At 39.7% G+C, this 16,548-nt stretch overlaps 1 protein-coding gene across 1 annotated transcript; it reads left to right on the plus strand.

Moving 5' to 3' along the window:
* Positions 1–15,516: 15,516 nt before the first annotated feature.
* Positions 15,517–16,548, plus strand: LOC308278826 (melanoma-associated antigen B2-like; the record flags this gene model as incomplete). The annotated part of the gene is made up of 1 exon (XM_080718840.1): positions 15,517–16,548. The coding sequence occupies one exon, from the start codon at positions 15,517–15,519 to the stop codon at positions 16,546–16,548; it is 1,032 nt and encodes a 343-aa protein (XP_080574966.1).

Consider the following 16,548-nt stretch of genomic DNA (forward strand, 5'->3'; position numbering starts at 1 on the left):
CAGCCTCCCAAGAGCTGGAATTACAAGTGTGCACCGCCACGCCCTGCTACTAGGAACTTTAAATAACTATGATAAATATGGCAGGGATTTTAATGGAAAAACTGAACAACACACAAGAACATATAGGTCACAAGAATACAGATAAAATACTAATAAAAAATCAAAGAAACATACTAGAAATCAAGAACATTGTGACAGAAATGAAGAATATTTTTGAGGGATATATCTGCAGCCTGAGCATGTCCAAGGAGAGACATGTCTTGCAAGAAACATCAAAAGATTTTTTTTCAGAGAAGGGAAAATGACATATGTCAAAACATATATCTACATGAAGGGAAAATGGTGTGAAAAAAAGAATAAATAAACTTAAAGTCTTTTGTGTTTTCTTATTCTTAATTGATCTAGCAAGTAATAATTTGTTCAAAATAATAAAAATAATATTTGTGAATTGTAGCGTATACATAAATGCAATGAGTGCATAAATGTCATAAAAAATGAAAAAGAAGTAAAAATATTATAAGATACCTGCACTATCCATGAAACAATATAGTGTTATTTAAAAGTGGACTCTGATTAGTTATACTACATTTGCAAACTATAGGGCGACTACTAAATTTTTAAAGGTAAAATTGAGATGCTAAGACGAGAGAGAAAATGAAATCACATAAAATATTATAAAACCAATGAAAGCAAAACACATTAGAATACAAAAAAGGAAAAGGGCAACAAATATAAAACAGTTACAAATATAGATATTAGGCTAGCTATATTAATAACCACTTTATAAACGAATGGCTTGGCTGCACCAACTGGGGATAGGATGTAGCTCAGTGACAAATGATAGAGTACTTGCCTAACATGTATAGGACCCTCGGTTCATCCTCAGCACCACAAGAATAACAAAAAAGAATCAACTACAATATATTAGTCAAGGTTCTTTTGAGGAATAGATTCAACAGAATATATATATTAAAAAGAGATTTAGCAAATTGGCTCACACTCCGAAACTATGCAGTCCCAGGTATCCTGCACCTGGAGAGCCAGAGGAACCAGCAACTGCTCCAGCTGTTTAAGAGTTGATGTATCAGAACAGAAAGGATCAATGATGCATTCCCAGTCCAAGATGGAAAAGCCTGGAAACTTCCCAGAGAATGGTCAATGAGAGCAAAATTGGAAGAGTAAAGGAGGGAGCAGCAACAGCAGATTCTTACACTCAGGAAGAACTGAGCCTTCCTTCAAGCTGCTTACTCCTTCTTTCTCTCCCTGTTCCATCCAGGCCTCCAGACTATTGGGTGGTGCCACCCATATGCGGGCCAGAAATCCACCTCAGTTTGTTGTTCCATGTGCCAATCATCTCATCAGCACGCACAGAAGTCTTAATTTTAGGCATCTCTCAGTCCAGTCAGGGTGACAATCCAGATGAACCATCACATACACCAATTGAAAGCCAAGAGGCAATATAGATTGATAACAAGATGGAAAGACCTGGAATCTAGACCTGAATCTACAAAAAGAAAAAATCTCACATTAAATATAAAGATACAGGTGTGGTGACACACACCTGTGATAACTGAAAGCCAAGAGGCAATACAGATAACAAGATGGAAAGACCTGGAATCTAGACCTGGAATCTACAAAAAAAAAAAAAAAAAAACCTCACATTCACATTAAATATAAAGATACAAGCCAGGCGTGGTGACACACACCTGTGATACCAGTAATTGGGAGGCTGAGAAAGTAAAATCACAGGTTCAAGGCCAGTTTCGGCATTTTTTGTTTTTTTTTGCGAGTCTGGGGATGGAACCAAGGGGCATTTGACCTCTGAACTACACCTCCTGCCCTATTTTTTTATTCTTTATTTTGAAACAGCGTCTCACTAAGTTGTGGAGGGCTTCACTAAGTACTGAGACTGTCCACGAACTGCGATCCTCCGGTCTCAGCCTCCCAAATGCTGGGATTATAAGCGTGCGCCACCACACCCGGCTTGTGAGACCTTGTTTCAAAGATAAAAAATGAAAAATAAACTAGGGCTGGAGTTGTATTTCAGAACTAGAATGCCCTTAGGTTCAAACCCCAATTTCAACATATTATTCATAGATGGATAGATAAATGATACATAGATACAAATTTAGCATAAAGAGGTGGAAAAAGATATGCCATGCAAGAAACAGTCTTCAAAAGGAATCTAGAGCAGGGTGGTAGAGCAGGCCTGTAATTCCAGCAAATGGAAAGCTGAGACAGTAGGATTGAAGATTTGAGGTCATCCTCAACAACTTAATGAGATCTTCAGCATTTTAGCAAGACCCTATTTCAAAATAAAAAAAATATAGAGCCTAGCATGGTAATTCTAGTACTTGGGACGCTGAGATAGGAGGATGGCAGGTTTGTGGACAAGAGGACAACCTTGGCAACCTAATGAGAATTAGTTTGAAAATAAAATATAAAATAGGGCTGGGAATATAGCTCCGAGGTAGAATGCTCTGGGTTCAATCCCCAGTGCCACAAAATAAAGAAAAGAAAACAATAAAAATTAAAAGGCTGGGGAGTATAGCTCATAGGTTGAACATCCCTGGAATTAAATAAACCCAGTATCCTCATCCAATTAAAAAAAGAAAGAGGCCGGGCATGGTGGCGCATGCCTGTAATCTCCATGCTTGGGAGGCAGACAGGAGGATCGTGCAGGTTTGAAGCCAGCCGTGCTGGCTTAATAAGAGACCCTGTTTCCAATTTTTTAAAAAAAGCATAAAAATAGGTTTGGGAGTGTAGCCCGGAGGTAGAAGGGCTTCCAGGAACCCCAGTACCACAATAATAATAATAATAATAATAATAATAATAATAATAAAATAATGAGAGAATAGTTATTAAAGATTTGGTAGCAGAATCATACCCTGCAATATAACCAGCAAAGTGAATTGTGGTGTTCCAGAATATGCCAAGATATTTCATTTCTCTACCTTTATTGTCCTTTCTTCTAGGAAAGGCCTTTTTTCATTGTTTTCCAAGATGAAGTGCCACCTTCTTACTAAAAATTTCCATAATTATCCCAAACAGTCCAAAATAACTGACAAATCTATTTTTCCATGTACTTCTTTTTACTTTTTATTGTTGTATCTATGCCTTTCATTTCCTCAGCAGCTTAGAAACTTTTTGGTGATACAACTTGGATATTTTTAATGTGTTCATGTATTAACTAACATATAGTGTTAATTTAATATTTTTGGATGTAAATTTGAATTAAGAACAAAAGCAAACTAAAATATCCTCCATATTCTGGATAAAGAAAGAACATTTTTGCATATGATAGTCATATGATAGTCAAAATATTTACCAAATAGTACGGCAGTATGGCCTAAGTTTCAGTAAATCAGAACTTTTCTATAACTTAGTACTAAGTCTACAAAATGGAGATTTAGATAATAGCTTATTGAAAATATCAGTATGCTTAACATATATAAATTTTCCATATATTTAAAATATTTAATGGATATGATGTTTTAAAAATAAAACTACATTTGCTGGGCATGGTGGAGCATGCTTGTAATCCCCGCATTTGGGAGGCAGAGACAGGAGGATTGCGAAGGTTCGAAGCCAAGCCGTGCTGGCTTAAGAGACCCTGTTTCCAAATACAAAGTATAAAATAGGTCTGGGAGTGTAGCCCAGAGGTAGAAGGGCTTCCAGGAACCCCAGTGCCACAAAAAAATAAATAAAAATAAAAAAATAAAACTACATTTGATTCATTGCAACATGTCCACAGTAAATAGTTTATCATGTAGACCATAGGTTTCTTGAAGGCAGGAACACTTTATATTATATAGCTATAACATAAATGGTCTAGCTCATTAGAATCTAATATACACTTCTTAAAAATAGTAAATAACTAGAAAAAGGAAGGAATGGAGATATTGGGGAGGAACAGAGAAAGAATTTGCACAAACCAACACTGGCCAATAAAATTAAGTAACCGAATGTGGCTAGTAGCTGCTGTATTGAACAACTTAGGTGTATATACCTTTCTCAATTGAGAAAATTCAATATTTTAACAAATTCCATTAAATCTTTACTTTTTTTCATTTTTCTTGGTGCATTATGGTTATAAATAACAGTGGGATTCATTGTTACATATATGTACATGCACATATATAATTCAGTCAGTTTCTCAGAACTTCCTCCTTCACTCTTCTCTTCTCTCCCCCAGGTTCTTTTCCTATTCTTTATTGGTATCACTTCTATTTTCATGGCATTATTCTCCTTTCTTTTCTTTTTTTCACTAACTTCCACATTTAAGAGAAAACGTGATCCCGGACTTTCTAAGCCTGGCTTACTTAATGTAATGCTCCTAGTTCCATTCATTTTTCTGCAAATCACATAATCTCATTCATTACTGGGAATCTTCAACATTTTAAATATTATCTTTGAGCCGGACGTGGTGGTGCACGCTTGTAATCCCCGCGCTTGGGAGGCTGAGACAGGAGGATCGTTCAGGTTCGAAGCCAGCCTCAGCTGGTTTAAGAGACCCTGTCTCCAAATAAAATATAAAATAGGTCTGGGAGTGTAGCCTGAAGGTAGAAGGCCTCTGGGTTCCATCCCCAGTACCACCAAAAAATAAAATAAAATAAAATAAAAACAAATATTATCTTTGAATGTTCTGGATATTAAAGAACTAACGGTCTGCTCCCTATCTTGGAAATTCATTGGGGAGGAAAGAAAAGTTCATATTGAATAATTAAATAACAATTTAAATTTAACCAATACACAACCTATAAACACTACTTTCAACTACAGTTAAGGCTATCAGGAAATTCAGTCCTAAGTATAGAAGTAGAAAGATGATAATAAATAATACGAACAGGTCTTAAAAATAAATGGAAAAAGAATATTATGTGTGACCTAAAACCTGTTTTTATTCTTAACTACCCCAAAATTATAAATATTAATAGTGTCAGAGCAAGGGTTCAACTAATATTTTGAACCAATCTTATTTTATACAACCTGACACAATTTGGACAGTTTGAGGCCTGCATTCTAACAAACGTCTGTTGCTGGCTTTTTTTCAAAGTTCATTACTGAAAAAAGCTCAGCAGTTGAAAATGATCACCAAAAATGTTAACATAAGTTCTAGATAGATACCTATGAACTTCTGATTAATACATCTGAATTTAAACAGAAAACACTTTTTTATCTTCTGGGAAAACCTTAGCTTCTGAGAGTTTAACACTTTTTAATGAAGTGCTAACAAGATGCCAGTGTGGGTAACAGTATGGCTCCAAATTTGGCTTCTCATCAGAATCAATTGAACCTTCTTTTTAAAAATTTAGGTTACAAGGCTCCTTTTGATTCAGGGGTTGATAAAGACCAAGTGATCTATATTCTAAATAAACACTTGATGTGATTTTTATTATCAGAGCAAGGAGGAACCCACTGATTTTTAAGGACTAACAAGTACTGTTATCCATTGCTTTCCCACAGTAACAATGAGGGACTGAAAAGAACCCACCATTTTCCCATTTCCCTAATATTTTGATCACTTCAAATATTCCTAATTCCCATTCCACTCCCCTCAATATACAAGAACAGACATTTTTCCTACATTGTTTCATGATTCTGTAAAAGTGAACTTTTATTTCTACAACACCTATGTATTAATTTGCATTGTAACAATTTTTGTATCTTTTGTCAACTATTTGATAATGTTCTGGATTTTGAATACTTACTGGGTTTTGTTATAAAAGAAAGATTTTTTTTGGTATTCCTCCTATGAATTCCATTTTGTTTTCCATACAGTTGACATGTGATCTTCAATCATAAACTTAAAGCCAAGGTAGTCTTAGTTCTTCTAATTTTCACTTAGATAAATATGTTATGTAATCAAGAACTTAACACTCTATCCCTCTAGATCACAAACATTTGATCTAGACTGTTAGCTTTCACTCAGAAATGTCACACTAAAGCCAACTCGTTAAATAAATATCTAGTGAATATTGGTCACCAGGCCATCATGTGTTATAATAAATGTTAAAGGTTGGAGAAAACTTGCAATCTGCACTAGGTGTTCTCTGTCAGTAACTGACATAACCTGGAGTTCAAATTCTGATGGTGTATTTTTGTTTCCTTTATTCTTGCTTTTTGAATATCCTATGCAATTTTTTTGCTATTTTTCTCCCTAGGGGTCTTTTTAAGAAGAATCACTGTCAACAGCTTAAGCAAAGCCCTGCAGTAGTCAAAGCAATGTATAGTCATTGGATGAAGAAAAGTAGAGAGGAATAATTTAAAGGGAAGCATTATTTTCTTGGAGCTGAGTTTCTTTACACATCTCCAAACTGAAAAGAACTAACTAGGTGGTAGAATTTTGTCATTGTTCACTAGGTGATTTGTGTATGCCAAGCCGAGTTTATTTTCGAAGTCTTCCAGAACTGCCTAAGAACAAACAAAAAATAATTCGATAGCAGCAGATGCCTCTGAGTGGTAGGGATTATATTTTTATTTTTGTTGTTTTGCTTTGTGCTTTTCCAATTTTCCTACCTCTCTTAAATAATCATTTTAAACAATAAGCATCAATATTTCTGAAGAGGCATTCACTATGAAATGGAAAAATCTGTTAGAAAAAATAAAAGGTATTTCATATAACAAAACTGACACTTTGAAAAACTGAAATACACTTGAACATTGACTACAATGTTTTAATTTTGTTCTTGGTCTCTTGTTCTATAATTTTAGCTGTATATAATTACTAAACTTGAAGCTTTTTCCCAAAATCAAAGGTTACTCTATGGATATGCTTTCAACTTAAAAGTCTTTCAGCAAAATCACAAAGCTCTGTTCCAGTTCTCTGATAAATACTTTTATAGCATTTTAAAACTGTATCTATATCCACATATCATAGAGGGAAATACTAAAATGCTAAAAGCCAATTGCAGAGTCATTGCTAAAATAAATGCCAAAGGAACAGATTTTTAAAATGCTTACTTTTAATATATTTATTAATTAGCTATACCATTACTAAAACTATATATTAATGATATTCATGAGTCTTTTTCTACTGGGAGACATAGATACTAATGAATACTAAAATTATTCAGGAGATACAATGAATTTAGCTCTAAATATCTTACTCATATGCTCTTTTCTTAAATGTCAGCTGTATTTAGCCATAATCTCATTTCCTTGTGTTTAAAAATGTTCTGAAATATAGCATTTAAAAAAATAACTTGACCAGATCAACATAATTACTTTACACCTTAAGCCTGAACCACAAAATAAATTTTGGCTAGTGTTACAACTTTACTTAGGAAATTTGGTTTTAAAATATATTTGAACTGCAAAAAGAAAAAGTGGTGTGCATCCCTCTTAACTTCTACAGGTACCTCTAAATCATTGTTCAGAGTCTCTTTCTCCATTCTCTGTCTTTGTATTTTCCAGACAGATCTACTATGTGTGACTTTTGCAAAAACATGGCCTACTCCACTTTTAGAACTAATTGTTAGAATACAAGAAAGAATATCAATCACTTCAGTCGCAACCTCCAGAGGAGCAAAGAAATAGGTTTCTTTGAAAGAAGCAGTATCTAGTTCCACTTGGATAAACTGAGGGCACATTAACACATTCCCTTGCTACTCCCTCTATTTAAAGCCAATTCATAAGATATAATTCCTTCCCTGTGGTTACCAAACATTCTCCTTCTCTGCTGGGGCTGGACACTTGCCCTGAACCCTTTTGAATTAGGTTACCTACAATTTGGTTGGCCTTGGCCAATTTTCCTTCTTGGAAGCTTGAGAGTTGAGAAAATATGCATCTACTTTTGTTTCAACAGCCTTATTACAGTATTGTTCTTTGGGAAAATCTAAGGTAACATATATTTAACATGACCCTTAACTGTGCCTTTCTCCATGATCCATGTTTTGGATATGGTGGAGATCTGTTGACTCTAAATTAAACTTGCAGAATAAACCTAAAGTGGAGATATTTCATGTCAGTTATTAAGATGTACTTACCATTTAGAACTACCTTAATAGGCACCAAAACAGATATTTTGTTTTGAAAATGTCCTCTGCCTGTGTTCCTGTCCCCTCCAAGGATCAGTGGATCTTCACTGAAACCATTCAGGAAAACATAAGCTGAGAATCTCTTAGAAACATCCACAAAGGACTTGGTAATGAAATCTAGAAATGCAAATTGAAAAAAATGGCAGAGACAGAGGACTTATCATGACCTAGTAGGTTTAGAAAACTCATCATAATGTGCTATCTCTTTTAAAGTTGTCCAGTACATTTTGGCATATTGAAGGTTCTTGGAAAGTCTTGCAATAAAAATAAAATGTACACTGAAACTTAATCAACTTTGTTTAAACCCACTTACTCTAAAATAATTTGACTGTGTGTGTATGTGTGTGTGTACACATTTGCACGTGCGTGCAGAAACAAATATTAGCCCATAGTTTTTATTTTTTGAAATACGGATGTAAACACCATTTCAGCACTAATTGGGAGGCATATTTGATTACACGGAACAACCTTTCAGTGAGAAATTCATTACTGTCACTCCCCTTCCAGGTGCTCAAACTTCCTTTCCTCCTAGTTACCATGATTTCCTGATGTATCTGAGCAACCCATACGAACTGAAAAATAACATAACTTCAATTATCCTGATCTGTCCCTGTTGTGAGATCTAGGAGGTCCAAGAAGAGTTTCAAGGAGGATCCCTTTTAATTCCTTCTAGACCAAGAGGTGGAAAACAGCTTCTGTATTTTTTTTTCCTATATAAACTTCTCAGGGGACTCAAAAGGTGAAGTTGATCTTCTGAAGGATTTCAGTTTAGCAGTTGAAGAAATTGCAGTTATCCTGGGAATCAAGGGACAGATCCAGGATAGAAGTGAGGAAACATCCACCCTAGAACACAGGGTACCCTATATATTCACACACCTCCCATCAACCACCGAGGTACCCAGATAGCAGTGACCATATGAGATGTTCCCTAACTTATTAGGGCTCTCAGAGGAGTAACAGTATGGTCTGAGAAGACATGACTTTGTCATCTCAGAGTGCCAAAGAGTGTATGCCAAGACCTGCACTTTTTTATTCTGAGAAATAAAGATGATACCTTCAAAGGAAACAGGATGTCCAGAAGTCACTGAGCTGCCAATCTTCCCTGAGCTGGGAAATCTAGAGCCTGCCCCATCAAAATGGCATTTAATAAGTAGCCATGTATGAAATTTAGCAAATTCCACTTCTCTCTTCCTGAGGCAGACCTTGTGTTCCTTGATTCACTTTTTCTTCTCAATGCTACTATATGCATTTATTCTCATAGGGAATGTCCAGGATATAATGTAATATTCTAATAATATGAATGAGAGTATGCATACCCTCACCTATTCTTAGGCCTACCTAAAGAAATAAAGAGGATTCTGTATAAAAAGAATCAGATGAAAATATATATATCCCAATAAAAATACAAAAAAATGAAAGTTATGAACAAAGAAGAGAAAGAGAAAATACACACTTATAATATGACCATAAAGTCAAATAATCTCAAAATCAGGGACCTCACAATCATCCAGGGCAGCTCCTTTCCATTAAAGAGGCAAATCGATTAATATAAAAATATTAGAAGAAACTCTCACTGGCTATCGAAAAGAAAGATATATCAGCATAATTGTTCTGTAACATCCCACCTCCATTTCTTCTGGGCCTTATCTCGAAGTATCTTAGTCTTGTATTGGGCCTAGGACATGGACCTGCAAATTTGCAGTGGGAAAACTGTTCAAGAGTTGGCCTTGAATCAAAAAGTTAGGAGAAAAGTGAGGACCCCCATGAATAAATACTGAAGAGACTATCACCTCCAAAATATAGGGCTTCATTCAGAGATCTGCCAAAACCAGCCCAGAATAGCCAAACCAATTCTCGGCAATAAGAACCATGCAGGAGGTATCATAATCCCTGACTTCAAATTATACTACAAAGCAATAATAGTTAAAAACAGCATGGTATTGGCACAATAACAGGCACATAGACCAATGGAACAGAATAGAAGATACAAAAACAAACCCACACATTTATAGTCAATTGATCTTTGACAAAGGGGCCAAATTAATACACTGGAAAAAAGACAGCCTTTTCAACAAACAGTGCTGGGAGAACTGAGTATCCATTTGTAGAAAGACAGAACTAAATCCTTACCTCTCACCGTGCACAGGAATCAACTCGAAATGGATCAAAGACCTGGAAATCAAACCAGAGACTATTAAGCTATTAGAGGAAGGCATAGGTTCAACACTCCAACATATAGGCGCAGGTAGTAATTTCCTCAACATGACCTCTAAAGCGCAGGAAATTAAAACAAGAATTAACAAGTAGGATGGCACCAAACTAAAAAGTTTCTGCTCATCAAGGAAATCATCAAGAATCAAAAGAGAGTCTATAGAATGGGATAAGATCTTTACCAGCTACCACTCTGATAGAGGGTTAAAAATCCAGAATATACAAAAAGCTCAAAAGACTACACTAGCAAAACAAACATCCCAATTAAGAAATGGGCAACTGAGCCGGGCGTGGTGGTACACGCTTGTAATCCCCGCACCTGGGAGGCAGAGACAGGAGGATCGTGCTGGTTCGGAGCCAGCCTTGCTGGCTTAAGAGACCTTGTTTCCACATAAAAAGGTAAAAAAAAAATAGGTCTGAGAGTGTAGCCTGTGGGAGTGTATCCTGGAGGTAGAAGGGCTTCCAGGAACCCCAATACCACCAAAAAAAAAAAAGAAGAAAAGAAATGGGCAACTGAAATGAATAGAAACTTCACAAAAGAAGAAAAACAAATGGCCAATAGATACATGAAAAAATGTTCGACATCATTAGCCATCAAGGAGATACAAATCAAAACTACACTGAAGCTGGGAATGGTGGCGCAAGCTTGTAGTCACAGCATTTGGGAGGCTGAAACAGGAGGACCATAGTTCGAAGACAGCCTCAGCGACTACTTAGTGAGGCCCTTTTGCAACTCAGTGAGACTCTGTTTCAAAACAAAGAATGAAAAATAGGGCTGAGGATGCATCTTGGAGGTAGAATGCCCCTAGGTTCCATCACACATTTCCAGTACTGCCAAAAAAAAAAAAAAAAATGCACACTGAGATTCCATCTAACCCCAATCAGAAATGGAAAGCATAAAAAAGTCAAATAACACTAAATGAAGGTGCAGATATGGGGAAATAGGAACTCTTTTACATTGTTCGTGGGAGCGCAAACTAGTTTAGTGGCTATGGAGATCTGTGTGGAGATTCCTTAGAAAACCGGGAATGGATCCACCCTATGATCTGGCTCTACCACTCGTATCTTTCCAAAGGGGTTGAAATCAGAGAACTACAGTAACATATGCATACCCATGTTCAAAGCAGCACAGTTTGCAATAGCCAAAATATGAAACCAAGCTAGGTGCCCATCAACAAATGAATGGATTGCAAATTTATGGGAAATACACACAATGGAATTTACTCAGCAATAAAGAAGAACAAAATCATGTCATTTGCAAGAAGATGGAAAGAACTAGAGAACATTACATTAAGTGAGATTAGCCAAGCACAGAAAGAGAAGGGACTTATGTTTTCTCTAATATGCTCAAGCTAGGGAGTATTAGGAATACCAGAGGGACTCTAGATAATAATGGAGCAGAAACCTTAGCAAAGCCAGAAAGGAGGGGTAGGGAAGAAGAAAGCTGAGGTTAATTAATGGAAAAGCTATATTCGAATATGTGTATACATGTGAATATATCATATCTAACCTGGACACTCAGTATTGGAAGGGAGGGGAAAAGGGAGAAGCGGGGGTGAGGGCACCAAGTACTGTGTGAACGTATGCCACTGTCAGCATGATCCACATCATGATGTGAGACTATAGTGCACCAATAAAATAAAATTTAAAAAGAGCTCTCAGGCCTAGATTGCCCCAAGCAGGGCAGTCACACGAAACATCCTCTTTTTTACTCCTTTCTTCTTTTATCCCCCTCCTTTTCTCTCTCCTCTTTCCTCTCTCCTCTCTCCATACTGAAGATTGAGCCCAGGAGCATTCTACCTCTGAGGTACACCTCCAGCCTCTTTTTTTTAATTTTTTTAATAGAAGCTTGTAGCCGGGCATGGTGGGCCTCACTTGTAATCCCAGCACTGGGAAGCTGAAAAAGGAGGATTGCAGTTTGTGGACATCCTCAGCTACTTAGTGAGGTCCTTTGCAACTCAGTGAGAGCCTTTTTCAAAATAAAAAATTAAGAAAAAAAAAAAAAAACCAGCCAGGCGTGGTGGCAGACACTTGTAATCCCCGCACTTGGGAGGCAGAGACAGGAGGATCGTGCAGGTTCGAAGCCAGCCTCTCTGGCTTAAGAGACCCTGTTTCCAAATAAAATATAAAATAGGTCTGGGAGTGTAGCCCGGAGGTAGAAGGGTTCCATCCCCACTACCACACACACACACAAAAAAAATAGAGCTGGGGGTGTAGCTCAGAGGTAGAATGCCCCTGGTTTCTATCCCCAGGACCACAAAGAAAAAAAAAAGAATCTTGCTAAGTTGCTGAGGGTCTTGCTAAATTGTTGAGGCTGACCTTGAACCTGTGACCCTCCTGTCTCAGCCTCCTGAATACTGAGATTACAGGCATGAACCAACATGTCAGGCTTCCCCTTTAACTCTTTATAGCCCTCTGCCAAGGGAGAATGTTGACCTTAAGGAGGGCAACGTCGGATCACTGAAAGGAAGGCCTCCAGGTTTAGCAGATATCCAGATGGGGAACTCAAATGGGAAATGACAATAGTGGTCTCCCATAAAATTGTGACTGCTGTCAGCCCATCCCCCACGATCCAAACATCTTTAGCCTAATGTGGCTCACCTTAAATTCCACTGGGAGAGCTCAGATAGGAAAGGAGCCTGATCTGAGCACAGCTCATGTCAGGGAGATTGGAGTCCCAGGAGCGTGTTGAGTTTCTTGAGAGAGCAAGACAGGATCACTAAATCCACAAATGAGGGGACTTTACAGGGTAGCCCTTTTCTTAAGCCTGGGGTATTCCGGGGCAGAGCTATGAGACTGAGCTGCCCTCATTTCCTCCAGTAGGGTCTCAGGGAGAGAAGGACCTTATTTAATAGAGATATTTCAGTCTTCACAGGAAGACTAACTGGAGTCAAAGTGAGGACCACCAGTGCCAATCAGAGGACCACTCTCACATAAAGGGCCACCAAAAGTCCCAATTTTTTTTTATTGGTGCATTGTAGCCATACATCTCAATTGAGTAATAGATGTTAGAGGCATACATGCACACATCATTTTAGCCCTTATCCAGTTCCCATCCCATTCCCTCCCCCTCCCTCCTTCTCATGTTTGGCTTAGTGATTGACATTGATATGTCTGTGAATGTACATCATGTACATTAGGGAATTTCCCTCTTGCCCCCTCCCATCATCCTAGTTAGTTCTCCTTATTTGCTCATCTATGGTTTCTCTATTTTTAGGTCTCTGAACCTCCAGGAAGTAGCATCATTTGTAGCAGGTCTTGACTTCTATGGTACTGACTAGGAAGGTGAAGGCTATGTTTGGAGGCTTTGGGACTCAGGTCATTACAGAGAGGAATACCAGGATCCACATAACCATTTTTTGGTTTTAAAGTACCAGAGAGAGCTACCAATCTAAACTGCCCCTCGTTTCTGCCCTGGGAAGTCAAAAAAAGCATTTTACCAGATCTAATAAGTGGGGCCAAGGTGAGGACCCTGAACGCTGTTGAGAGGACCTTTCCACAAAAGAAGACGCTCACAGAGTCCCGCCGTGCTGTCAGTCCTGCCAGTCTCAGGCGAGGGGACTGTTGTGCTACGTGCCCATATTTCCTCTCTAGGACCTGCGAAAGGTGGGAGATTTTTGAAGCTGTGTCACTCAGGAGAGGAGAGGGAGGAATCCCAGGATCCTATAGACATCAAGGTGAGGACCTAAAGACCACAAATTCCAGAATGGTGTATTCCCTTAGCAACCCGCCACCTCGCGCTATCAGCCCTCGAAGTCCCCCCATGAACCCCCACCTCCTCTTTACGCTCCCCCGCCCACCGCAGCTCTGGCCGGATGTTGTTATCCTCACTTCCGCTAGGCAACTATCTTCCTCCACGAGGCGTCCGCTGTTTGTGGTAGACGGTAGACGGTGAATTTTCCGGATTGGCCTGGAGTCCAGGTAAAGCCCCTAAAAGTGGACTGAGGAGACCATTTCCTTCTCAAAACCAAAATACTTTGCCAAGTTCTGCCTCTAGATAAACCTCTCTTGCCCGTGTAAAGGTTTTGGGGTGTCGAGATAAAGGGGGGGGCAGTTTTATTTGTAAAGTCGCAGCTAGAGGAAGTCCGTGGTCTTAGGAAGTGGCCCTGATTCTGCGATGGCAGAGACCAAGGCTCTTAACTAAATCATGTGAAGGGCTGTGTGTGATAACAAGCGGACCGGTAACCAAAAGTGGGTTCGCACTGAGCCGGGCCCCTGCAGTGGACTCTGGGAGATCCATGGCAGAGTAGAAAACTGTAGAGCCACCCGACTTCACCTTCGAGACTAAAGTAGTTGGTGCCTATACCTTAGGCCCACATCTGCTATTAGCAAGCTGATAGCGGCGCTGGCAAGCTAAGGTACCGTCATTTCCTCTGGAGGTTATTTCCAGGAGGGAGGGCCTTGGCCTATTAGGCAGGCCCAATTAAGCAGATATAGCCGAGAAAGAACAGGAATAAAGGTTGTAAATCTGAATGACTATGAATCATTCTTTTTCCATATAAAATAAAAGCACATAGACCCCACCCCCACCCCTGTTGTGAGTTCTGGACATGTTAGTATAATGAGATACAGTTACTGGTCCCAGAGCTTTATCAGCCCTATAAAGCTTAGAAAAGATCTTTCCGGTTGAACATCCTGTTCACTTCTTTATGGTAGTTCTAAGAGAGATAAAATCCTTAGTCTCAAGGTGTACTCACCAGTGAGCAGAAGAGGGTTGGTACTAAGCCTTATCTGGAGCCAAGTGAAGGGACCTGAAAGAGGGCTGAGGAACCCAAGACAGAAAGGATTTCACAGAATTCTCAGCCCTGTGGATCCCCTATCAGAGAAGTAGGCTAACCCCCCCCCTTCAGTTCTTTCTCAGGGTTCCTAGGAAGCTTTGGGGTGTCAAATTCTGAGTAGCAGAAGGAAGTGGCCAACTATTGGCCACTAGGTTGTGTCAGTGGTTAATATGATAATCCAGAGAACCGTCAGGACCTGAAATACCAGAAGACAATTGCCCTCACTGCCTGTACCTGCTGTCACCCCCAGTAAACCCAAGGCAGGCCTGACAGACTGCAGCCCAGATTTACTCTAAGGATTTCATCGTTTCTCTGTAGTATCTTAGGGGACAGGCTAGCCTAGAACAAGAGCCCACAGCAGAGGCAGTTTCCTAAAAGCCAGAGTAGTTTCTCCCTGCTGAAAGTGCTCACTGGATCTTATTTTCCATCCTCCAGGTCCCAGCAACACCTGCTTTCCAGCCCATACTGCTCCTGCTGTCCCTGACATCATGCCTCGAGGACAGAAGAGTAAGCTCCGATCTCGTGAGAAGCGTCGCCAGGCTCGAGATGAGACCCAGGATCTCAAGGATGTGCAGCCCACTGCAGCAGAGGCAGAAGAGGCCCCCTCCTGCTCCTATTCTGTTCCTGAAGGTGCTGTCTCCAGCACCTCTGCTGCTGGCCTCCCCCAGCAGTCTCAGGGGGATCCGCCTGCCCCCACTGATGCTGTAGGAGGTGCACGCAGAAAGTCTGGTAAAGGTGCCAAGAGCCGAGGGAAGGAACGTGCACGTTCCTCTCAGGCCACCCCCTTACCTGAGAGCTCCCCAAATGATATTGTGGGGAAGAAGGCAGAAATGGTGATGCAGTACATGCTATATAAGTATAAAGTGAAAGAGCCCATTTTGAAGAAAGAGATGCTGAAAATTGTCAGCAAGAGGTTCAGGGAGCAGTTCCCTGAGATCCTCAAGAAAGCCTCTGAGCCCTTAGAGCTGGTCTTTGGTCTTGAGCTGAAGGAAGTCAAGCCCAATGGTAATTGCTATACCCTTGTCAATGTGCTAGACCTCTCCAATGATGAGCGTTTGCGCAGTGGCTTGGGCTTTCCCAGAACTGGGCTTCTGTTACCTCTCTTGGGTGTGATCTACTTAAACGGCAACTGCGCCTCTGAGGAAGAAATCTGGGAATTTCTCAATATGTTAGGCGTCTATGATGGGAAGAATCATTTCATCTTTGGGGATCCCAGGAAGTTCATCACCCAAGATCTGGTGCAGGAAAAGTACCTGGAGTACCGCCAGGTGCCCGATAGTGATCCTCCACGCTACGAGTTCCTGTGGGGTCCCCGAGCCCTTGCTGAAACCAGCAAGATGAAAGTCCTACAGCTTTTGTCCAAGGTTAATGATGCCATCCCCAGTGCCTTCCCATCCCAGTATGAAGAAGCTTTAAGAGAAGAGGAAGAGAGAGCCCAAGCTGAAGCTGCAGCCAGCGGTGGCACTAGTGCCCAACGTTCTCCAAGTACCAAGGCCAAGCCCAGGCACTCTACCCCCTAG

Source organism: Muscardinus avellanarius, assembly GCF_963383645.1.
Source record: "Muscardinus avellanarius genome assembly, chromosome: X".
Lineage (NCBI taxonomy): Eukaryota > Metazoa > Chordata > Mammalia > Rodentia > Gliridae > Muscardinus > Muscardinus avellanarius.